Here is a 17,349-nt window from a genome sequence, read left to right on the forward strand (position 1 = left end):
GTGGGGTGGCCGTGGGGTAGTGGGGTGACAGTGAGGTGTGGAGGGTGGTGCGGTGGGCTGCATGTGGGGTATTTGCTTTATTTTGTATCAGGCTGATGAGTGGTTTCTCCTCTCCTGGTCTGAATTTCCCTTCTTCTGACCTCCTGCCCCACATCCCTCCCTCGGTCCCTATGTTTCACTGCCACATGGCTCTGTGTGGGTCCCTGTCTTTGTGTCCTCATGTCACCGTGGCTCCTGGACCCCGCCCTCCTTGTCGCCTGTGGCCTGTGTCGGCCGCGCCCCGCAGTGGATGGCAAGTGGCAGGCCTGGGCATCATGGGGCAGTTGCAGCGTCACGTGTGGGGCTGGCAGCCAGCGACGGGAGCGTGTCTGCTCCGGGCCCTTCTTCGGGGGAGCAGCCTGCCAGGGCCCCCAGGATGAGTACCGGCAGTGCGGCACCCAGCGGTGTCCCGGTGAGGCCCCTCCCCCCTGGGCTGGGCTCTGGGGAGGGCTGATGGCGATCGGGCGGGCTCGGGCTCAGCTGTCACCCACGTGGTGTGTTGGGGGCTCCCGTCCCATCCTCATAATGATGCCTGCTCCAGGCACCTTGCACCTTCCAGAGCCAGATGCCGGCTCTCAGTACCCCTTCCTGAACCCCTGTCCCGGGCCCCTTGGCAGAGCCCCATGAGATCTGTGACGAGGACAACTTTGGTGCTGTGATCTGGAAGGAGACCCCAGCAGGAGAGGTGGCTGCTGTCCGGTGTCCCCGCAACGCCACAGGTGAGGGCTGGAAAGCACGTGGTGTATGGGGGCTCCCGTCCTGTCCTCACAGTGATGCCCACGCTGAGGTGCTATCGGCACTGGGAGGCGGCCCAGACACGGAGCCCAGACAGCCTGCGTGCGCTGGCGCGGGGTGGTGGGGCCGCAAGCCCAAGGCACCAAGTGAGAACTCTGTGGCAGCTGCTGTTCTGAGCACTCGCTAGGGGCTGGCAGCCATGCTCGGCCCCTAACGCAAGATGTCTGCGGAGTCTAAGCAACCCAAGAAGCCGCCACCATTTACAGCTGGGAAACTGAGGCACAGGGAAGTGAATGCCCTTGCCCTGGGCTTGCAGGGACAGGAAGAGGAGGTCTCCGTTGAATGCCAGCCTCAAGGAGAAAGCAGGGCTCCATGGGGAAGGGCTCGCTGCACTAGGGGCAGGCCTCCTTCACCCCTCCTTTTTGAAGGAGTGCAGGTGCTTTATGTCCCTGACAGGCAGCAGGCAGGGAGGATGGGAGCCCAGGTTCAAACTCTGGTTCTGCCCTTGTTTGCTGTGTGACATTCAGAAACTGACTTAATCTCCCTGAGCCTCAATGTTCTCATCTGTAGGATGAGGGCAGTTGGGATTCCTCTGCTCAGAGCTGCTGTGGGGAGGTGTGGGGGACGGCAGCGGGGGCCCCGTATTGCCAGCTGTGGCTGCTGCTCCTCCCTCACTCTTCTGATTACAGAACAGGGCATGTTCTTGGTAGCAGATTGCAAATGCTGAGAAGCAAAATGAAGCATATGAATGCCGCACGGTGGCGTGCCTCCCCGGCCTTTGGTCCTCATGTATGGCGGGATCTCCCAGTGCCACTCATTTTTGGCCCCATCTAAACCAGGTTCTGCATCCAGTCCCGCAGCTCTTGTTGGGTGTCAGGGCTGCGACAGTTCTCTGTGGCTGCCGCCACCCTGTAAACACTCAGCTGTCCCTGTTTCTCTGATGATGTCCTAGGAGTGAGCTCTGTATCACAGGGTGTGCCGTGTTTAAGGCTGTTGTCTCCTTAATGCCCAGCGGTACCCCAAGGCTGCCCCCATGTCTCCGGGCCAGGCTGAGGCCCCCGTAGCCCTGTGGATGCAGCCAGGCAGGGGTCCAGGGTGCTGGCTCCCTCCAGGGCTCTGGGTTGGTTAGAAGGGGCTCCGAAAGAGGTCATGGCTGAACTCTGAAGCCCCTGCTCGGCCGAGATCTCCACCTCCATGCAGTGGGGTTCCTGAAGGCTTAGCTCCTGCCAGGTCCTGAGTCCTTGGGGCAGGTAGCAGCTGGAAATGTGTTGATGAAGGGAACGAGGTCCCTGCGTGGGCTCTGCTCTTCGTGTGAGGCCATGGGCGATTCCCTGTTTCTGGGTGCCACAGGGTCCCATCCAGAGGGTCTGCTGCCAGGGGCCGAGGGTGGGATTCCTGGACCAGGCAGTGGGCGTCCACCTGAGAAGGGGGTGGTCTCCCCAGGACTCATCCTGCGACGGTGTGAGCTGGACGAGGAAGGCATCGCCTACTGGGAGCCCCCCACCTACATCCGCTGTGTTTCCATTGACTACAGAAACATCCAGATGATGGTGAGGGCCAGTTCCCGGGGGTCCCCAACCCCTCCCCAATCACCCTAGCCACACAGGTTGGGACCCTGCAGAGGGTCCTAGGCGTGGGAGGTCCTGGGTGGCCGCCTGGACGTGTTCCACAGAGGTGAAGGCACCCGCCCTCTCTGTCTTCCGCAGACCCGGGAGCACCTGGCCAAGGCTCAGCGAGGGCTGCCCGGGGAGGGAGTCTCGGAGGTCATCCAGACCCTGGTGGAGATCTCTCAGGACGGGACCAGCTACAGCGGGGACCTGCTGTCCACCATCGATGTCCTGAGGAACATGACAGAGATTTTCCGGAGAGCGTACTACAGCCCCACCCCTGGGGACGTACAGGTGGGCTCCCCAAGGGGGATTTTGGAAGAGGGTGTCGGGAAGGTGTCTGGGGAGCCCTCCTCGACCTTAGAGATGGATCCCCAACCCTGGCCACAGCCCAGGCCCTAACCCATGTCATAGGTTGAACTCTGACCTTTGTCACACATTTAATCTTGGTCACACATTGAGCCCTGACCCTGGTCACACACTGAGCCCTGATCATAGGCTGAGCCCTGACCCTGATCACACACAGATCTCTGGTCATAAGCTGAGCCCTGATCCTGGTCACATGCTGAGCTCTGGTCAGAAGCTGAGCCCTGATTCTGGTCACACACTGAGCCCTGACCCTGGTCACATGCTGAGCCCTAATCCTGGTCATGCACTGAGCCCCGACCCTGGTCACACACCATGTCCTGATCCTGGTCACACTCTGAGTCCTGACCCTTGTCACAAACTGAGCCCTGATCCTGGTCACACGCTGAGCCCTGACCCTGGTCACACTGAGCCCTGATCCTGGTTACACACAGAACTCTGACACTGGTCACCCACTGAACCCTGAACTTGGTCACCTGCTGAACCCTGACCTTGGTCACATGCTGAACCCTGATCCTGGTCACACTGAGCCCTGACCCTGGTCACACTGAGCCCTGACCCTGGTCACACACTGAGCCCTGATCTTGGTCACACACTGAGCCCTGACACTGGTCACATGCTGAACCCTGACCCTGGTCACATGCTGAGTCCTGACCCTGGTCACACGCTGAGTCTCGATCCTGGTTACACAGTGAACCCTGGCGCTGGTCACACACTGAGCACTGATCCTGGTCACACACTGAGCCCTGACCCTGGTCACACACTGAGCCCTGACCCTGGTCACACTGAGCCCTGATCCTGGTCACATGCTGAGCCCTGACCCTGGTCACACTGAGCCCTGAGACCTGACACTGGTCACATGCTGAGTCCTGACCCTGGTCACACACTGAGCCTCAATCCTGGTTACATGTTGAACCCTGGCCCTGGTCACACACTGAACTCTGATCCTGGTCACATGCTGAGCCCCAATCCTGGTCACACGCTGAACCCTGGCCCTGGTGACACCCTGAGCCCTGATCCTGGTCACACGCTGAGCCCTGATCCTGGTCACACACTGAGCCCTGACCCTGGTCTCACTGAGCCCTGTCCCTGGTCACACTGAGCCCTGATCCTGGTCACACACTGAGCCCTGACCCTGGTCACACACTGAGCCCTGACACTGGTCACATGCTGAGCCCTGACCCTGGTCACATGCTGAGTCCTGACCCTGGTCACAGGCTGAGCCCTGACCCTGGTCACATGCTGAACCCTGACCCTGGTCACACTGAGCCCTGATCCTGGTCACACACTGAGCACTGACCCTGGTCACACGCTGAACCCTGGCCCTGGTCACACACTGAGCCCTGACCCTGGTCACACGCTGAGCCCGATCCTGGTCACACCCTGGGCCCTGATCCTGGTCACACCCTGAGCCCTGATCCTGGTCACACATTGAGCCCTGACCCTGGTCACATGCTGAGCCCTGACCCTGGTCACATGCTGAGCCCTGACCCTGGTCACACACTGAGCCTTGATCCTGGTTACACACTGAACCCTGGCCCTGGTCACAGTGAGCTCTGACCCTGATCACACACTGAGCCCTGATCCTGGTCACATATTGAGCCCTGACCCTGGTCACACACTGAATCCTGACCCTGGTCACAGTGAACGGTGATTTTGTGCCCTGTTCTCTGTCACTGGCCCTTCTTCCTCTTCTTTCCAGAACTTTGTCCAGATCCTTAGCAACCTGCTGGCAGAGGAGAATCGGGACAAGTGGGAGGAGGCCCAGCTGGTAGGGCCTGGGGCCCCTACGGTCAGCAGCCTCAGGAGGGGTGCAGGCACAGCTGGTGCCTCCCTGGCCTCCAGTCGGCCTGGGGTGGGGTCCCACTGGGTGCTCTGGGTTTGGATCCCAGGACGGCCTCTTGCTGGTGTTGACGGCACTGAGGAAGCTCAGCATTCCCAGCCTATTTCCTCATTTGTCTAAGGACAATCATTTATTTCCTGGGGCTCAGTGAGAAGGTTCCAGAAAACACTGAGCACATGAGGATGCCGAGGCGGCTGGGACATAGAGCCCTCCTCACGTTCGGGCAGTGGGCAGTGCTCACTCCCCCAGGCTGACCTCCAGCCAGCTGCCACTCCTAGCCCCGGGTGGCACCCGGCATGGGGGCCGTGGGTATCCAGAGACTCTCCCCCATCCTGGGCTTCCCATGGGTGGGGCACAGCAGCCCCTCTGGGCATCTGCTTTCTCATCCCCAAAGTGGGGTACTGAGAGGTCACCAGCCCCACTTCCTCGAAATGTTAGGAAATGGCCAAGAAGAAAAGGAGGGACAGGGAAGGGAAGGAGGCAGGGGCTAAGGGACAGTGGGGCCTCCTCCCTGGGCTGCTCACCCCCCTGCCCCCCAGGCGGGCCCCAACGCCAAGGAGCTGTTCCGGCTGGTGGAGGACTTTGTGGACGTCATCGGCTTCCGCATGAAGGACCTGAGGGATGCATACCAGGTGACAGACAACCTGGGTAAGCCTGCCTGCCTGCTGCCACCCCCCGTGCCTTGCTCTGCAGCCCTGGGCCAGGCCCTTCTGCCTCAGCGTCCTCATCTGTATAAAGGGGCAGTGACCAGACAGGCTCTGTGGGCCCTCCCAGCCGATTTCTCAGATGGGTCCTGTTTTCAGTCTCCTGAGGGTTGATGATGTGACCTAGGAGGAGATCAGACACAGCCCAGGGGTTGTGGACCTGGGAGCTCCATTCCTCAGCTAGCGCTTCGCATGTACCCATCGGGGGCCAGAGCTCATTCTGCCTGTCACTCCCAGTGCCTTCCCTGTGGAGCTTTAGAGGCAGGGGCTGTGCAACCCACACCTTCCCTGCTTGTCAGTCCCAGCAGTGCCTTGCCAGAGGGGCCTGGACTCCACCCAGCTCCGTGGTGTCAGCCGAGTCTTAGTTTTCTCATTTCTAAAATGAGATGATAACGGTGCCCACCTCATGGGGAGGTAGAGACTGATGAGACAAGTGAGTGCCTGAACCCCAGGGTAAAAGGTGGCTGTCATTACAAACACTCACAGCAATTCTATTTGATGACTGTTACTACAGTGCCCTTAAATACCTCTCAAAAGCCACATTTCCCAAACTTTCCCTGCCTTGATCAGAGAGTATCTCAAAGCAGAGGACCCAGGAGTGGGCGCTGGCCCCAGCTGTGATCCACAGAGTACCAAGGAGGGAAAATGTCACCTCCCCTGTGGGGATGCTTCACCTCTAGTGATATGACCAGGATCAGCTGAGCCTTGTCAGCACACACACCCTGGGGCCTTGCCCAGTGCCTACACTGGTGCCCAGGATATAACTGGTGGCCAACTCCCAGAGCGCTCGGCACAGCCCACGGCCCCTGGAATGGCCCACACACGCTTCAAACCCTGAGCACTGTGGTTACCCCACATGCTTCATAACCCTGTCTCAGTCCATTTCCTGTTGCTGTCACTGAAGGGGTAATCTATAAAGATGAGAGGTTCTGGAGGCCGGAAAGTCCAAGATCACAGCTCCAGCTCTGAGTGAGCACCCTCCTGCTGCAGCACAGCATGGCAGAGGCAGCCCATGAGAGACAGAGCAAGTATGCCCGCTGAGGTCTCCCTTCCTGTAATGCCACTAAAGCTATTGTGGGGGCCACCCTCATGACCTCCCAAAGGCCCCACCCCCAAGTACCATGAGCAGATGAAATTGGGGATTCAATTTCCAACATGTGAACGTTTACAGGACACATTCAAGCTACAGCACACCACAGACACCCCGTGCATCCCATATGCTCCACTCACCCGTGCTCAGCCTCACTCACTCCCAGGACCCTGCTTCTCTGCCCACGCCCCCACCCTTACATCCCTCCCTCACTCAGCTGCCAAGAATTGGACGCCAGTGAAAGCGGCTTCCCATTGCATCTCTTTATGCAAACCAGATGAAAGAAATAATCCCTCCCGACCATCAGAGCTGTAGGCCAAAGTGACACAGAAGCTGCATGTAGACAGACTACAAAGGTTCGAACTCTGATCCCTGCAGCCAACCTTAAACCCAGAGACCTTCCATGACCAGGTTGATGACCCAGTGGTTTCACCAATAGAAATGTCCATTTCAATATTCATCTCGTCAGAAGGTGCTTGGCACTCCCAAGGTGTCCCATCCCCAGGCCTAAAACAGTCACAGTCCGAGGACATTTAAGTTAGCAACCCTAACATCCATGCGACCAGGCCTGTACTGCAGGCAGCACTCAGATGTGTCTGGTGGAAACCATAGCTTCGTGCCTATTGTACTCGAGCAAGTCCCACTAAAACATGGCCAAGATGGATCGACATTGTTATTATAATGTCTTTGGGAGGCTAACTAGCATTAACCTTTTAAATTAAAGACAGAGGTTAGGCGCAGTGGTTCATGCCTGTAATTCCAGCAATTTAGGAGGCCAAGGCAGGAGGATCGCTTGAGCCCAGGAGTTTGAGACCAGCCTGGGCAGCACAGTGAGACCCTGTCTCTACAAATGTTTTTTAAAAAATTAGCCAGGCATGGTGGTGCGCCTTTAGTCCCTGCTACTAGGGAGACTGAGGTGGGATCGCCTGAGCCCAGGAGGTCGAGGCTGCAATGAGTCGTGATCACACCACTGCACTTCAGCCTGAGCAATAGGCTGTCTCTTTAAGGAACAAAAAAAGACAAAGTTGTGATTTTTCCATAGTGAAATGCCTCAGCTAGAAACATCAACATGACTGATTGCTACTATTTCAATAATTCTGCCACTTTTCATCTTGTTCCAATGAAATATTTCAAAGTTTGCCCCTTACCCGGGCACACCTCCACAGCCCACCCTGGTGCCCATGCCAGCCCTCCACCGCCCCTCGATGACCCTGTGTCCAGCCTCCCACCCCTTCGCCTGCTCCAGGGTGCTGCTCCAGCGTCCATCTGCCCCCATTCCCCACTGCAGCTTCCCAGCAGCCCCTTGCCCCTGCAGGCCACCTGTCCTTTGACGTTTCCTCTTGTCCTCACCCCTGGTTCTCTGCTGGTCCCTCCTGCCCCTCCCCTCACTGGGTGCCCACCCAGTCCAAATTCCCTCTGCCCTCCATTGGGGCTGCCAGTGACATCCATGGTGCAAAACCCTCTTCTCGGGCATCCATGCCGCCCACTGCATTTGGCGCTACTGATGCTCATGCCCTCTCCTCCTCTCCCTCTCCTCCTCTCCCTCCCCTCCCCTCCCCCCGCCTCTTCCTGCCCCATCTTGGGCTGCATTGTTGAGGCTCCACTGGGCCTGTGAGGGCTGACGCCACGGCCCCAGGGCCAGGTTCCCCCAGAGCGGTGGGTCCCCGTCAGCACCTGCTTCCACCCCAGCGGCACTTCCCCAAACTCTCTTCCCGTCCAGTTGCCCCAAACCTGGTGCCTCGTCCCCACGTCCAGTTGCCCCTAAACCTGCTGCCTCATCCCCATGCCCATCCACCCTGAGCTCAGGGCCCTTCCGCACCCCCAATGCCTTCCTTCCCAGAATGGGAGGGAACACTGGATCCCCTCTTTCACCGTGGCCCATGCTGCCCTTTGATGCCTGAGCCCTGAGGCAGGGCAGCTCCCATCCCCCTTCTACAGAGGGAGGAGAGGTGGGATCAGCTCACAGAGCTGGAGGGCAGCTGGGCTCCCCTGTCCCAGGAGGGAGTGGGGGGTGCTGAGGAGGTGCCTGGTCCCTGTGGATCCCTCCATGGCCACAGGACAGACCCCAGATTCTGCCTTTGACCACCTTCTGGGCCGTGGAGGGTGGGAGGGGCAGGCTCCCTGCCCCTCACCGAGGCTCCAGCTCAGCAGGACCAGGCCCAGCCCGGCCTCTGCTTGGTGCTCCTTGCTGTCTCTGCTCCTGGACCTCACCGAGGTTCTGGGGACAAGGCCCACCCAGGGAGTGTGGAGCCTGCACAGGGCCCAGGGTGCAGGGAGTTGGGGTCTGTACCCTGGGGGCTGGGGCTGGGGCCGATGGCCCCCACACTCCTGCCTCTGCGCCATGGGCACCCCACGGCATCACCCTGCACTGCCAGGCCTGCACCTCAACTCCCACAGCTGAGGCCCCGCCACATCTGTGTCTTTCCCTCCTCTCTGTCTCTCGCGCCTTCAACCCTGCACCCAGTCCTCAGCATCCATAAGCTCCCAGCCAGCGGAGCCACTGACATCAGCTTCCCCATGAAGGGCTGGCGGGCCACGGGTGACTGGGCCAAGGTGCCGGAGGACAGGGTCACTGTGTCCAAGAGTGTCTTCTCCACGGGGCTGGCAGGTGAGGGGCCCAGGGAGTGGGGGGGACCTTCATGGGGGACGTGGGCCCCAGAGGCGGACGGTCGCCACCCCCGTGGAGTCTAGCTGCTGCCTCAGAGTTGGGCGGTTCTCAAGGGGGTCCCGTTTTCCAGGAAGCCCTCCTTGCCCTCTCTGGGGCCAGGGCCTGCAGATCAACCCTGAGGCCCAAGCAGAGGGGTCAAGATGAACCACCTCGCTTCAGGGAGGGACAGGGAGTCACGTGTCAAGGACCCTGTTACCGGGAACAGAGCCATGTCCTGCCTGCCCACAGCTCTCAGGATGCCCCAGGGAATGGCCCAGACTCCCTCTTCCCACCTGGCTGTTGCCCCAGCTTCCTGGCTGCAGCACTGTGTCCGTGGGTGGGTGGGCCTCACCATCCGCCAGGGCCCTGGACATGACCTTGAAGACGGGCAGCAGATGCCAGTGACAGCGGGGTCCAGGCCAGGCTGCCAAGTCCCGCCGTGGCTGTGGGGATGGCGGGCCGGGGTTGACTGCACTTTCTTCCAGAGGCCGATGAAGCATCCGTGTTTGTGGTGGGCACCGTGCTCTACAGGAACCTGGGCAGCTTCCTGGCCCTGCAGAGGTAGGCAGCGCAGGGCAGGTGGGGTGGGCAGGACCCCAGCCACAGGATGTGAAGGGGGAGGCCAGGGGGCCTGGAGGAGTGTGGATGATGGGCTGGGGGTGGAGGGTGGCGAGGGGTATGGGGCCCTCGGGGGCATCTGGGGAAGGGCCTGGAGGAGCCTGGGCTGGGAGGGCTCCCCGACACCTGTGCCTCTGGCTCTTGCAGGAACACAACGGTCCTGAATTCCAAGGTGATCTCCGTGACCGTGAAACCCCCACCTCGCTCCCTGCGCACGCCCTTGGAGATCGAGTTTGCCCACATGTATAATGTGAGTGCCGTCCGCGTGAGCACTCTGATGCCTGCAGAAACGCGTGAGCGTGAATTCTGTCCCACTCCTCAGCCACTAAGCCTTTGGGGCCTCCTCACAACAGCTCTAACCTGCGAGAGCTGCTTTTATTCCTGGATTATAGGTGGGGAAACAGGCTCAGAGAGGTGCGGTGACTTGCCCAGGGTCACACAGCAAGTGAGGTGCTGAAACCCCATCTGTGCCTGACTCCCCACCTGGGCTCCAACCGCTCTGCCCTCCAGGCCCCATTGGCCTGGTTGTTCCCCTTCTGAGAAGTGGAGCCCGTCCCATGACTTCTGGCCCCCTAACGCCTGGCCACCGAGAAGCTGGGGGTGTAAGTACATCCTCTGCCGGCACCGCCAGGGCTGACGCTTGGCCTCGCCTGCAGGGCCCCTGGGATTTCAGCACAGGAGCAGCCTCCCGGAACTCCCTGGCGTGAAGCCCCGGCCTCCAGGCCACGGCTGCCATGTGAGCCCAGCCAGGTCCCAACCCTGCTCCTTGGAGCTCTCCAGAGCCCTTCTTCGGGCCTCAGAGGAGTAGAGGCCGAGATGCCCTTCTGATGGGCCGAGAATCAGGGCCCCCAAGGAACACATTGCCTGGGTTACCGCACCAGGACTGGGCAGTGCCAGGCCTCCAGCCCAGGCCAGGGCTGTAGGAAGCCACGGGAGAACCCAGCCCTGTCTTTTCTAGCTGTGTGACCTTGGGAGAGTTGTTCAACCTCTCTGTGCCATGGTTCCCTCCCTTATCAAGTGGGAACAATAGGGCTGGGTGAGGACTGAGTCTCACAGCTGCTCAGAGCAGGCCACACCTGAGAGCCACCCTCAGGAGCTCTGGCCATCTCTGCTGTCACAGCCCCATCTTGGCAGTGCTGGTGTGTGGCAGGCCTGGCAAGGCTGTGTCCCAGGAACGCTAGCAGGACGTCAGAGCAGTGCAGGGTGCTTACAGAGGCCACTGTGTGCCCAGTGACCCCTGCTCTCTAGGCCCCGGGGGATGGGTCTTCCCATCACCCTACTTCATACCAGAGATGGACTTCAGCCATTGCTGCCCAGCCTGGCCACTGGACCTGGGCTCTGGGGGGGGCCAGGAGCTGCCCGATGCCACATGGGTGGTGGGGGCTTGTGCCAAGCCCAGGTGACCTTGGGCCACTGCCGTCTCCACCCTGGACTCAGTTTCCTCCTCGCAAAACGCAGTCTGTTAAGGGACCCGCAGAGGCAGCAAGCCTGGCAGCACACCTTTAGGTGGGTCCCATGGTGACCCGAGAGTGGGGGCTGGTCCTGGCTGCCAGGGGCCCTGACTCTTCTCCCCTCTCTCCCAGGGCACCACCAACCAGACCTGTATCCTGTGGGATGAGACGGATGTGTAAGTTCACTTGGATTTCATGGCCTTGGGGGTTTGGGGTGCGGTTCGTGGGAGGATGGCCCAGTAGGGGAGGGGTGCAGGTTTCAGGTCTTGGCCGCTGGCCCCCAGCTGTCTGTGTACCTGCATGGGCCTCCCTGTGACCACCTGTCACTCACTGTCTGGCTCTTGAGCCCCCCAGGCTGCCTCCCACCCCCTCCCAGGGATGTCCACAGTTCAGGGAGGAGCGGACATGGAGGTTCAACCCCAGGCTAGGTGATGGGCAGGTGTCCTGGCCTGCCACCTGCCCCCAGCCCCATGCCCAGAGCAGGTGGAATCCTGGCATTCAGGTCTCCAGGTGGGTGCCAGGCACTGAGGGGCTGCAGAAGCTGCCGTGACAGACCAGGGCAGCGTGGGGTGGAACTGGAACTTCAGGCTCATCAGATGGGGGCGTGGTCCCCTGGGGTCTTCAGTGGCCATATGTCCTGTGCCAGTTGCAGGCCAAGCACTTGTTGGGTGCCGGCTGGCCCAGGCGCTGTGGCACAGCTGGAGCGAGTTCCATGCCCCATGTGGTGTTCCATGAGGAGCAGTCAGGCTGTGGGGTGCCATCTTGGGGCCCTGGTGGGTGTGCCAGAGTGGGGCCATCCTCCCAGGCAGCAAGGCGGGGGCAGTGAAGAGAACCTCACCCAGTCAGAGGAAAAGTCTGTGTAAAGGCCCAAAGTGCCAGCGCCCAGGGCTGAGCTAGGCCAGGACATGGGGAGATGGATAGAGCGATGGCAGCCGGGTCCCGACATGCGGCTCCAGCCTGAGGGGTCTTCAGTGTGTGGTCGGGGACCTGGGTGTGTACACCCTGCCGCCCGCCTCCTCCGAGCGTGTTCCTCTGGCTCGCTCAGCCCCAGTCCCTCCTGGCTGCTCTGACATCACCAGCCTCAGGCCTCCCTGCACCCCTTTCCCGGGCTGAGTGTGTGTGGTCAGCGTGGCCACCTGGGCGCCAGTGGCACATGTGATGGTCCCTTCCGTGGTGGGTAGTTCAGTGACAAGGGAAGGCTCTGTGAGTGGCAGGCATTGGAGGACAAGGCAGGGAGAGGGAGGCAGGCGGCTCAGGAGGAGACAGCTGGAGCAAGGGCAGGGAGGCTGAGGGCATGAGGAGCAGGGAGCCGGCCAGGAGGAGCAGGCAGAGGCAGGCAGGGGCTCAGGGGAGGCCGCGGCAGGGTGAGGACAGTTAGTGGGGGCTGGGTGTCATACTCTCCACCTACCCACTACCCATCCACCCTCTCCTCTATCCGCCTGTTCTTTAATCTATACCCACTGCCACCACCCTCCACCCACCAACCATCCACCCTCTCCTCCGTCCACCTGTTCTTTAATCTATATCCACTGCCGCCACCCTCTACCCACCACCCATCCACCCGCTCTTCCGTCCGCCTGTTCTTTAATCCATCTGCCTATCGCCCACTGCTCACCACCCTTCCTCCGGCAGTCACTGCCCTCTGATGGGCACTATTCTGGCAGGTCCCAGCCTTTAGCCTCCTCTCCCCAGTGAGGAGGGCTGGGGAACAGGGACAGACGGAGCAGTGTGGTGATGCCCGGCTGTGCATGGGCTGGGAAGGGAAGCTAGCAGGGTCTGGATGTGGGTGTGGAAGGGCCTTTGCGAGCGGGGTCACGCACGCCTCTGAGGGGAGGGGAGGGGGGGTTTCGGCAGAGGCCTGGCAAGCACAGCTCTGCACGTGAGTGTCTGGGGATGAGCGTCACAGGGGAAGGAGCAGCCAGGGCAAAGGCCTCAAGATGGGATTGGCAGGTCATGCCAGGCTCCTGCCTTCTCTGCACCCCACACGGTGGACTCTGCTATGTTTCCTGCCCTGGGTCTGGGGTTGGCAGCCGGGCTGGGGAAAGCTGGGTGCCCTGCAGCTCTGGGGAGCCAGCTCTCTAGCTCTCGTAAGGGTGGAAAAAGAAAATGCAAGAAAAAAGCCCCCCTGCTTGAATGACCCAGGCCCACCCCTGGGCTTTGCATTTTCAGGGGGTGGCAGTGCGGGGGCTGCAGCTGGGCCTCTCACCCCCACAGCCCTAGCACTTCCACCAGCACAGGCCCCTCCCCACAGTGCAGAAACCCTCCATCCGGGCTGCTCGCCGGCTGCGGCAACTCTCAGGGGGCTGCACCCTGGTTCACTCAACCAGCCCCTGCTGGTGGCCTTCAGGAGCCTTCCCTCTCTGCCAACATAAACGCCAGCGTGACCAGCGACCTTCCCAGGACAGCCCCACCCGCACTTCCGATTGCTCCCTGGGGATCAGTCCCCAGGCAGTCTTACCAGATGGAGGGTGTGGGCCCCTGGGGGGCCTGCAGAGTAAACTGCTTTTTAGAAAGGAAAGCATCCCCTTTGTCCTCCAGGGCAGCAGGCTGTGAGGGGCCTGTCCAGTGAGCCGGGACAAGGACACTGCCCCAGGGACCCAGACTGCGGCCGAAGAGGACATGCCGCGTGGCCTTGGGCAGAGCCTGTGCCCTGGGAGCCTTGGCTTCCTGACCCTATGGCCAGCGTCTGCCTGCTTTTAGGCAGGGGCGGGGACAGCAGGATGGCCATCAAGTCCTCAGGGTGTTTGGCGTCCGCGTGGCCTCCGTCGACCCTAAAAGTCACAGGTGTGGGGAAGGCCCAGGACCCGCCAGTCACACCGGGTGCTCCCCCGACCCCGTCACGGGCTGGATGCGCTGAGTGCTAAGGTCCTGGTGCCTGGGTCCAGGACTTCAGGACAGGAGGACAGGAGGCAGGTGCCGGTGTGGCCCACGCAGTGCCTGGCAGCATTGTGCCCGAGTTGCCTCTTGGGTCCTTGACCCTGCCCGGGAGCCAGGCCACACTTCACACCTGCTGCCTGTGAGGAGCTGAGGCCCTGAGACTCCTGCAGTCCCGCTGAAAGCACAGCACAGTGATCGAGGCCGTCGGCTCTGGAACTGGGCAGCCTGGAGCCCTAGAGGGCGGGCCGTGGCTGGCGGGGAGGGACTGGGGCTAACCTAGGTCCCCTTCCTTCTGCCCCTCGCCTCCCCTCCGCTCTGAGTTGGATGGCACCTCCCTCGACTGCTGCAGGGGCCACTCCTCGCCCTGTGAACTGTCTCTGGGGAGCTGAGTTTCCCAGCTGATCTGAAGTGGAGACCACGGGCCGGGGCCCAGGTCTGTTTCCACCAGGGCACCAAGGGACCGGGTCCAAGCTGGTGTGGGCCTGTGTCGGTGTGCCCTTGGATGAGAAACAGTCTCATGCGTCTGGGGAGGGGTTCTGTGTGTGAGGAGTGCAGTGGTTTTTAGCGGGAGGGGAGTGAGAGCCATCAGTCACCATCAGCTGAGAAGTAGTGAACTCTTAGAACCATAATTGTTATTCATAACTGAACTAGTCACAGATAGAGCCCAGATCCCAAACTCAGACTGAGTTTTTACCCTGTTCACACACTGAGTTCTGATCCTACTCACTCACTGAGCCCTGATCCTGGTCACAGGCTGAGCCCTGATCCTAGCCACATACTAAGCCCTCATCCTGATCATATGTGGAGCCCTGATCCTAGTCACATACTAAGCCCTGATCCTGGTCACAGGCTGAGCCCTGGCCCAGTTCATACATTGAGCCCAGATCTTAGCCACACATAGTCTTGACCTTGGTCATACACTGGGCCCTGATTCTGGTCACAGGCTGAGTCTTGCTCTGGTGTCTTAGCTGGAATGACTTGTGTGTGTCACATGCTTGTAGGGCCACCTCCTCTTCCAGCCACATACAGCAATTGACCATGTGACCTGCTCAGCCTAGAAAGACTTACAGGCTTCCACTGCAATGCAGGTCACCTGCCTGCCTCACCTCGGTTGTGCAGACACACTTGCACCCATGGGCTCCACACTCAAGCCCATGATGTCTGCTCATGCTCTGTAAACCCTGGGCCCTAAGAGCATCTGGTGTCCCTGCACCCCAGCCACCAGATCTGTTACCAAACCCCAACCTCCCAGGCCCAAACACCCTGGGTCATCCAGTCCTGAATGCTGGCCTGGCAGCATGGCTCAGGTCCTTCTGCTCCCCCACACCCCTGCACCAGTCTGGCTTGTGGTGCTGAGGGCCTGGGGACTGGGGATGCTAGGGAGGAAAATGGGGAGCAGAGCGGGGGGGGTGGGGGTTGCAGAGTTCCCATGTGTTCCAAGCCATAGACACTGGCCCTACCGTAGCCCATCCCTGTATAGTTCCTTGACCACAGGTGTCTCTACTGGAGTGGGGTGGGGGGGACAGTGGCAGTTATGTCAAAGTCATGTCTGTATCCCTAGAATTGAGCCCTGACCCAGTGAGAATCAACAGTGGTTTATGAGCAAGGCAGTGATTACGTGGCTGAATGCAGAAATGGATGTGCGAGGGGGTTCTTGGTAGGCAGTGTGGACAAGCGGGGGTGTGGATAATCTGTGGGAGCCGGCTGTTTGCCAGAGGGATGCACCCAGGGTGCAGCTGTGAGTTGCTGGGGGATGGGGAAGCAGCGGAAGAACAGTCGCATGGCTGGGTGAGTGACCAGTGATAGCTGGCATGGGAAAGGGTGGGTGGGCGGACTGTGGATGAGAGCATGCATGGAAGGCTAGAGATAGGGGTGGATGGATGGGTGACTGAGAGAAGGAGAGAAGATGGAAGGTGGCTGGAGGGATAGAGAATCAGTTTCCTAGGGCTGCCCTAACAAACTGCCAAAATTACCACAAACTGGGTGGTTTAAAACAACAGATATCTATTATCTCCCAGTTCTGGAGGCCAGAATTTTGACATCAAAGTGTTAGTAGGGCCATGTTCCTTCCGAAGGCTCTAGGAAAGATTCCTTCCTTGCCTCTTCCAGCTCCTGGTGGCTCTAGGAAATCCTTGCTGTTCCTTGGCTTGTGGCGGCGTCACTCCAGTCTCTGCTGCTGTCTTTTCCTGGCCTTCTGCTTTGTGTATCTCTGTACTTTTCTCTTCTCGTAAGGACCCCAATCATGGATCTATGCCCCCTCTGCACAAACCCGGTGTGGCATCAGTCAAGATCCCTAACTCAATGACATCTACAAAAACCGTGTTTCCAAATAAAATCATATTCGTAGGTTCTGGGGGTTAGGACTTGGACATATATTGGGGAGAAGTGGATGATGGATGGATGGATGAGTAGATGGGTGGGTGGATGAGTGCATGAGTGGGTGGGTGGGTGGATGGATGGATAGGTGAATGGGATGAATGGGTGGGTGAGTGGATGGATGGATAGGTGGGTGGGTGGATGGGTGGGTGGATATGTGAGTGGCTGGATGGATGTGTAAATGGTAGATAGATGGATGAGTGAATAGGTGAATGGGTGGATGGGTGGGTGGGTGCGTGAATGACTGGATGTGTGGATAGAGGTATGGATGGATGGGTGGGTGGCTGGCTGGATGTACAGATGGTAGATGGGTGGATGGGTGAATAGGTGTGTGGGTGAGTGGGTGGATGGGTGCGTGAATGACTGAATGTGTGGATGGAGGTATGGATGGATGGATGGGTGGGTGGCTGGCTGGATGTATAGATGGTAGATGGGTGGATGGGTGAATAGATGGGTGGGTAGATGGGTGTGTGGGTGGCTGGATGTGCAGATGGAGGTATGGATGGGTGGGTGGCTGGCTGGATGTGTAGATGGATAGATGGGTGAATAGGTGGGTGGATAGGTGTGTGGGTGACTAGATGTGTGAATGGAGGTATGGATGGCTGGGTGGGTAGCTAGATACATGAGTGGATGAGTGAATGATGGGTGGAGAAAAGGATGGGCTGGTAGGTGACAGGAAGTTGATGGAGGCTGGTAGCACACATTGGGAGTTAGGTTCTGTGGTCCTGAAAGGACAGCTCCCTGGGTGTTTCCCACGTAAGAGTTGCAAATATCTTTCGGTCTTTTAAAACTCCTCTAAAAAATGTAAATAACCCAGAGTTTTACCGAGTATAAAAGTCAGAGCTAGCAAGATCCTGAGAGATCACGCACTCTATCTTTACTCGAAACGTGGTTCAGTGGAGTCCCAGAGCGGGGATGTTAGTACAAGCCGGGCCACAGACCTGAAGCCCTTGCCATGCTACCCTAGCGTTTATGGGGTGTTCTGCTAGAAGCCAG

At 59.6% G+C, this 17,349-nt stretch overlaps 1 protein-coding gene across 1 annotated transcript in view; it reads left to right on the plus strand.

Annotated features, from left to right (window-relative positions):
• Nucleotides 1-16,380, plus strand: part of LOC116813635 (adhesion G protein-coupled receptor B1) — a 46,036-nt gene extending 29,656 nt beyond the window's left edge. The window contains exons 8-18 of the mRNA XM_032760568.2: nucleotides 287-451; nucleotides 657-758; nucleotides 2,218-2,324; nucleotides 2,481-2,675; nucleotides 4,450-4,518; nucleotides 5,130-5,238; nucleotides 8,849-8,992; nucleotides 9,517-9,592; nucleotides 9,797-9,899; nucleotides 11,233-11,276; nucleotides 16,087-16,380. Coding sequence (XP_032616459.1) covers nucleotides 287-451; nucleotides 657-758; nucleotides 2,218-2,324; nucleotides 2,481-2,675; nucleotides 4,450-4,518; nucleotides 5,130-5,238; nucleotides 8,849-8,992; nucleotides 9,517-9,592; nucleotides 9,797-9,899; nucleotides 11,233-11,276; nucleotides 16,087-16,102 — 1,130 coding nt within the window. The 3' untranslated portion in view covers nucleotides 16,103-16,380. The remainder of the gene's footprint in view (nucleotides 1-286; nucleotides 452-656; nucleotides 759-2,217; nucleotides 2,325-2,480; nucleotides 2,676-4,449; nucleotides 4,519-5,129; nucleotides 5,239-8,848; nucleotides 8,993-9,516; nucleotides 9,593-9,796; nucleotides 9,900-11,232; nucleotides 11,277-16,086) is intronic.
• Nucleotides 16,381-17,349: the final 969 nt, after the last annotated feature.

The sequence above is a fragment of the Hylobates moloch genome, unplaced genomic scaffold, assembly GCF_009828535.3.
Source record: "Hylobates moloch isolate HMO894 unplaced genomic scaffold, HMol_V3 SCAFFOLD_9, whole genome shotgun sequence".
NCBI classification, from domain to species: domain Eukaryota; kingdom Metazoa; phylum Chordata; class Mammalia; order Primates; family Hylobatidae; genus Hylobates; species Hylobates moloch.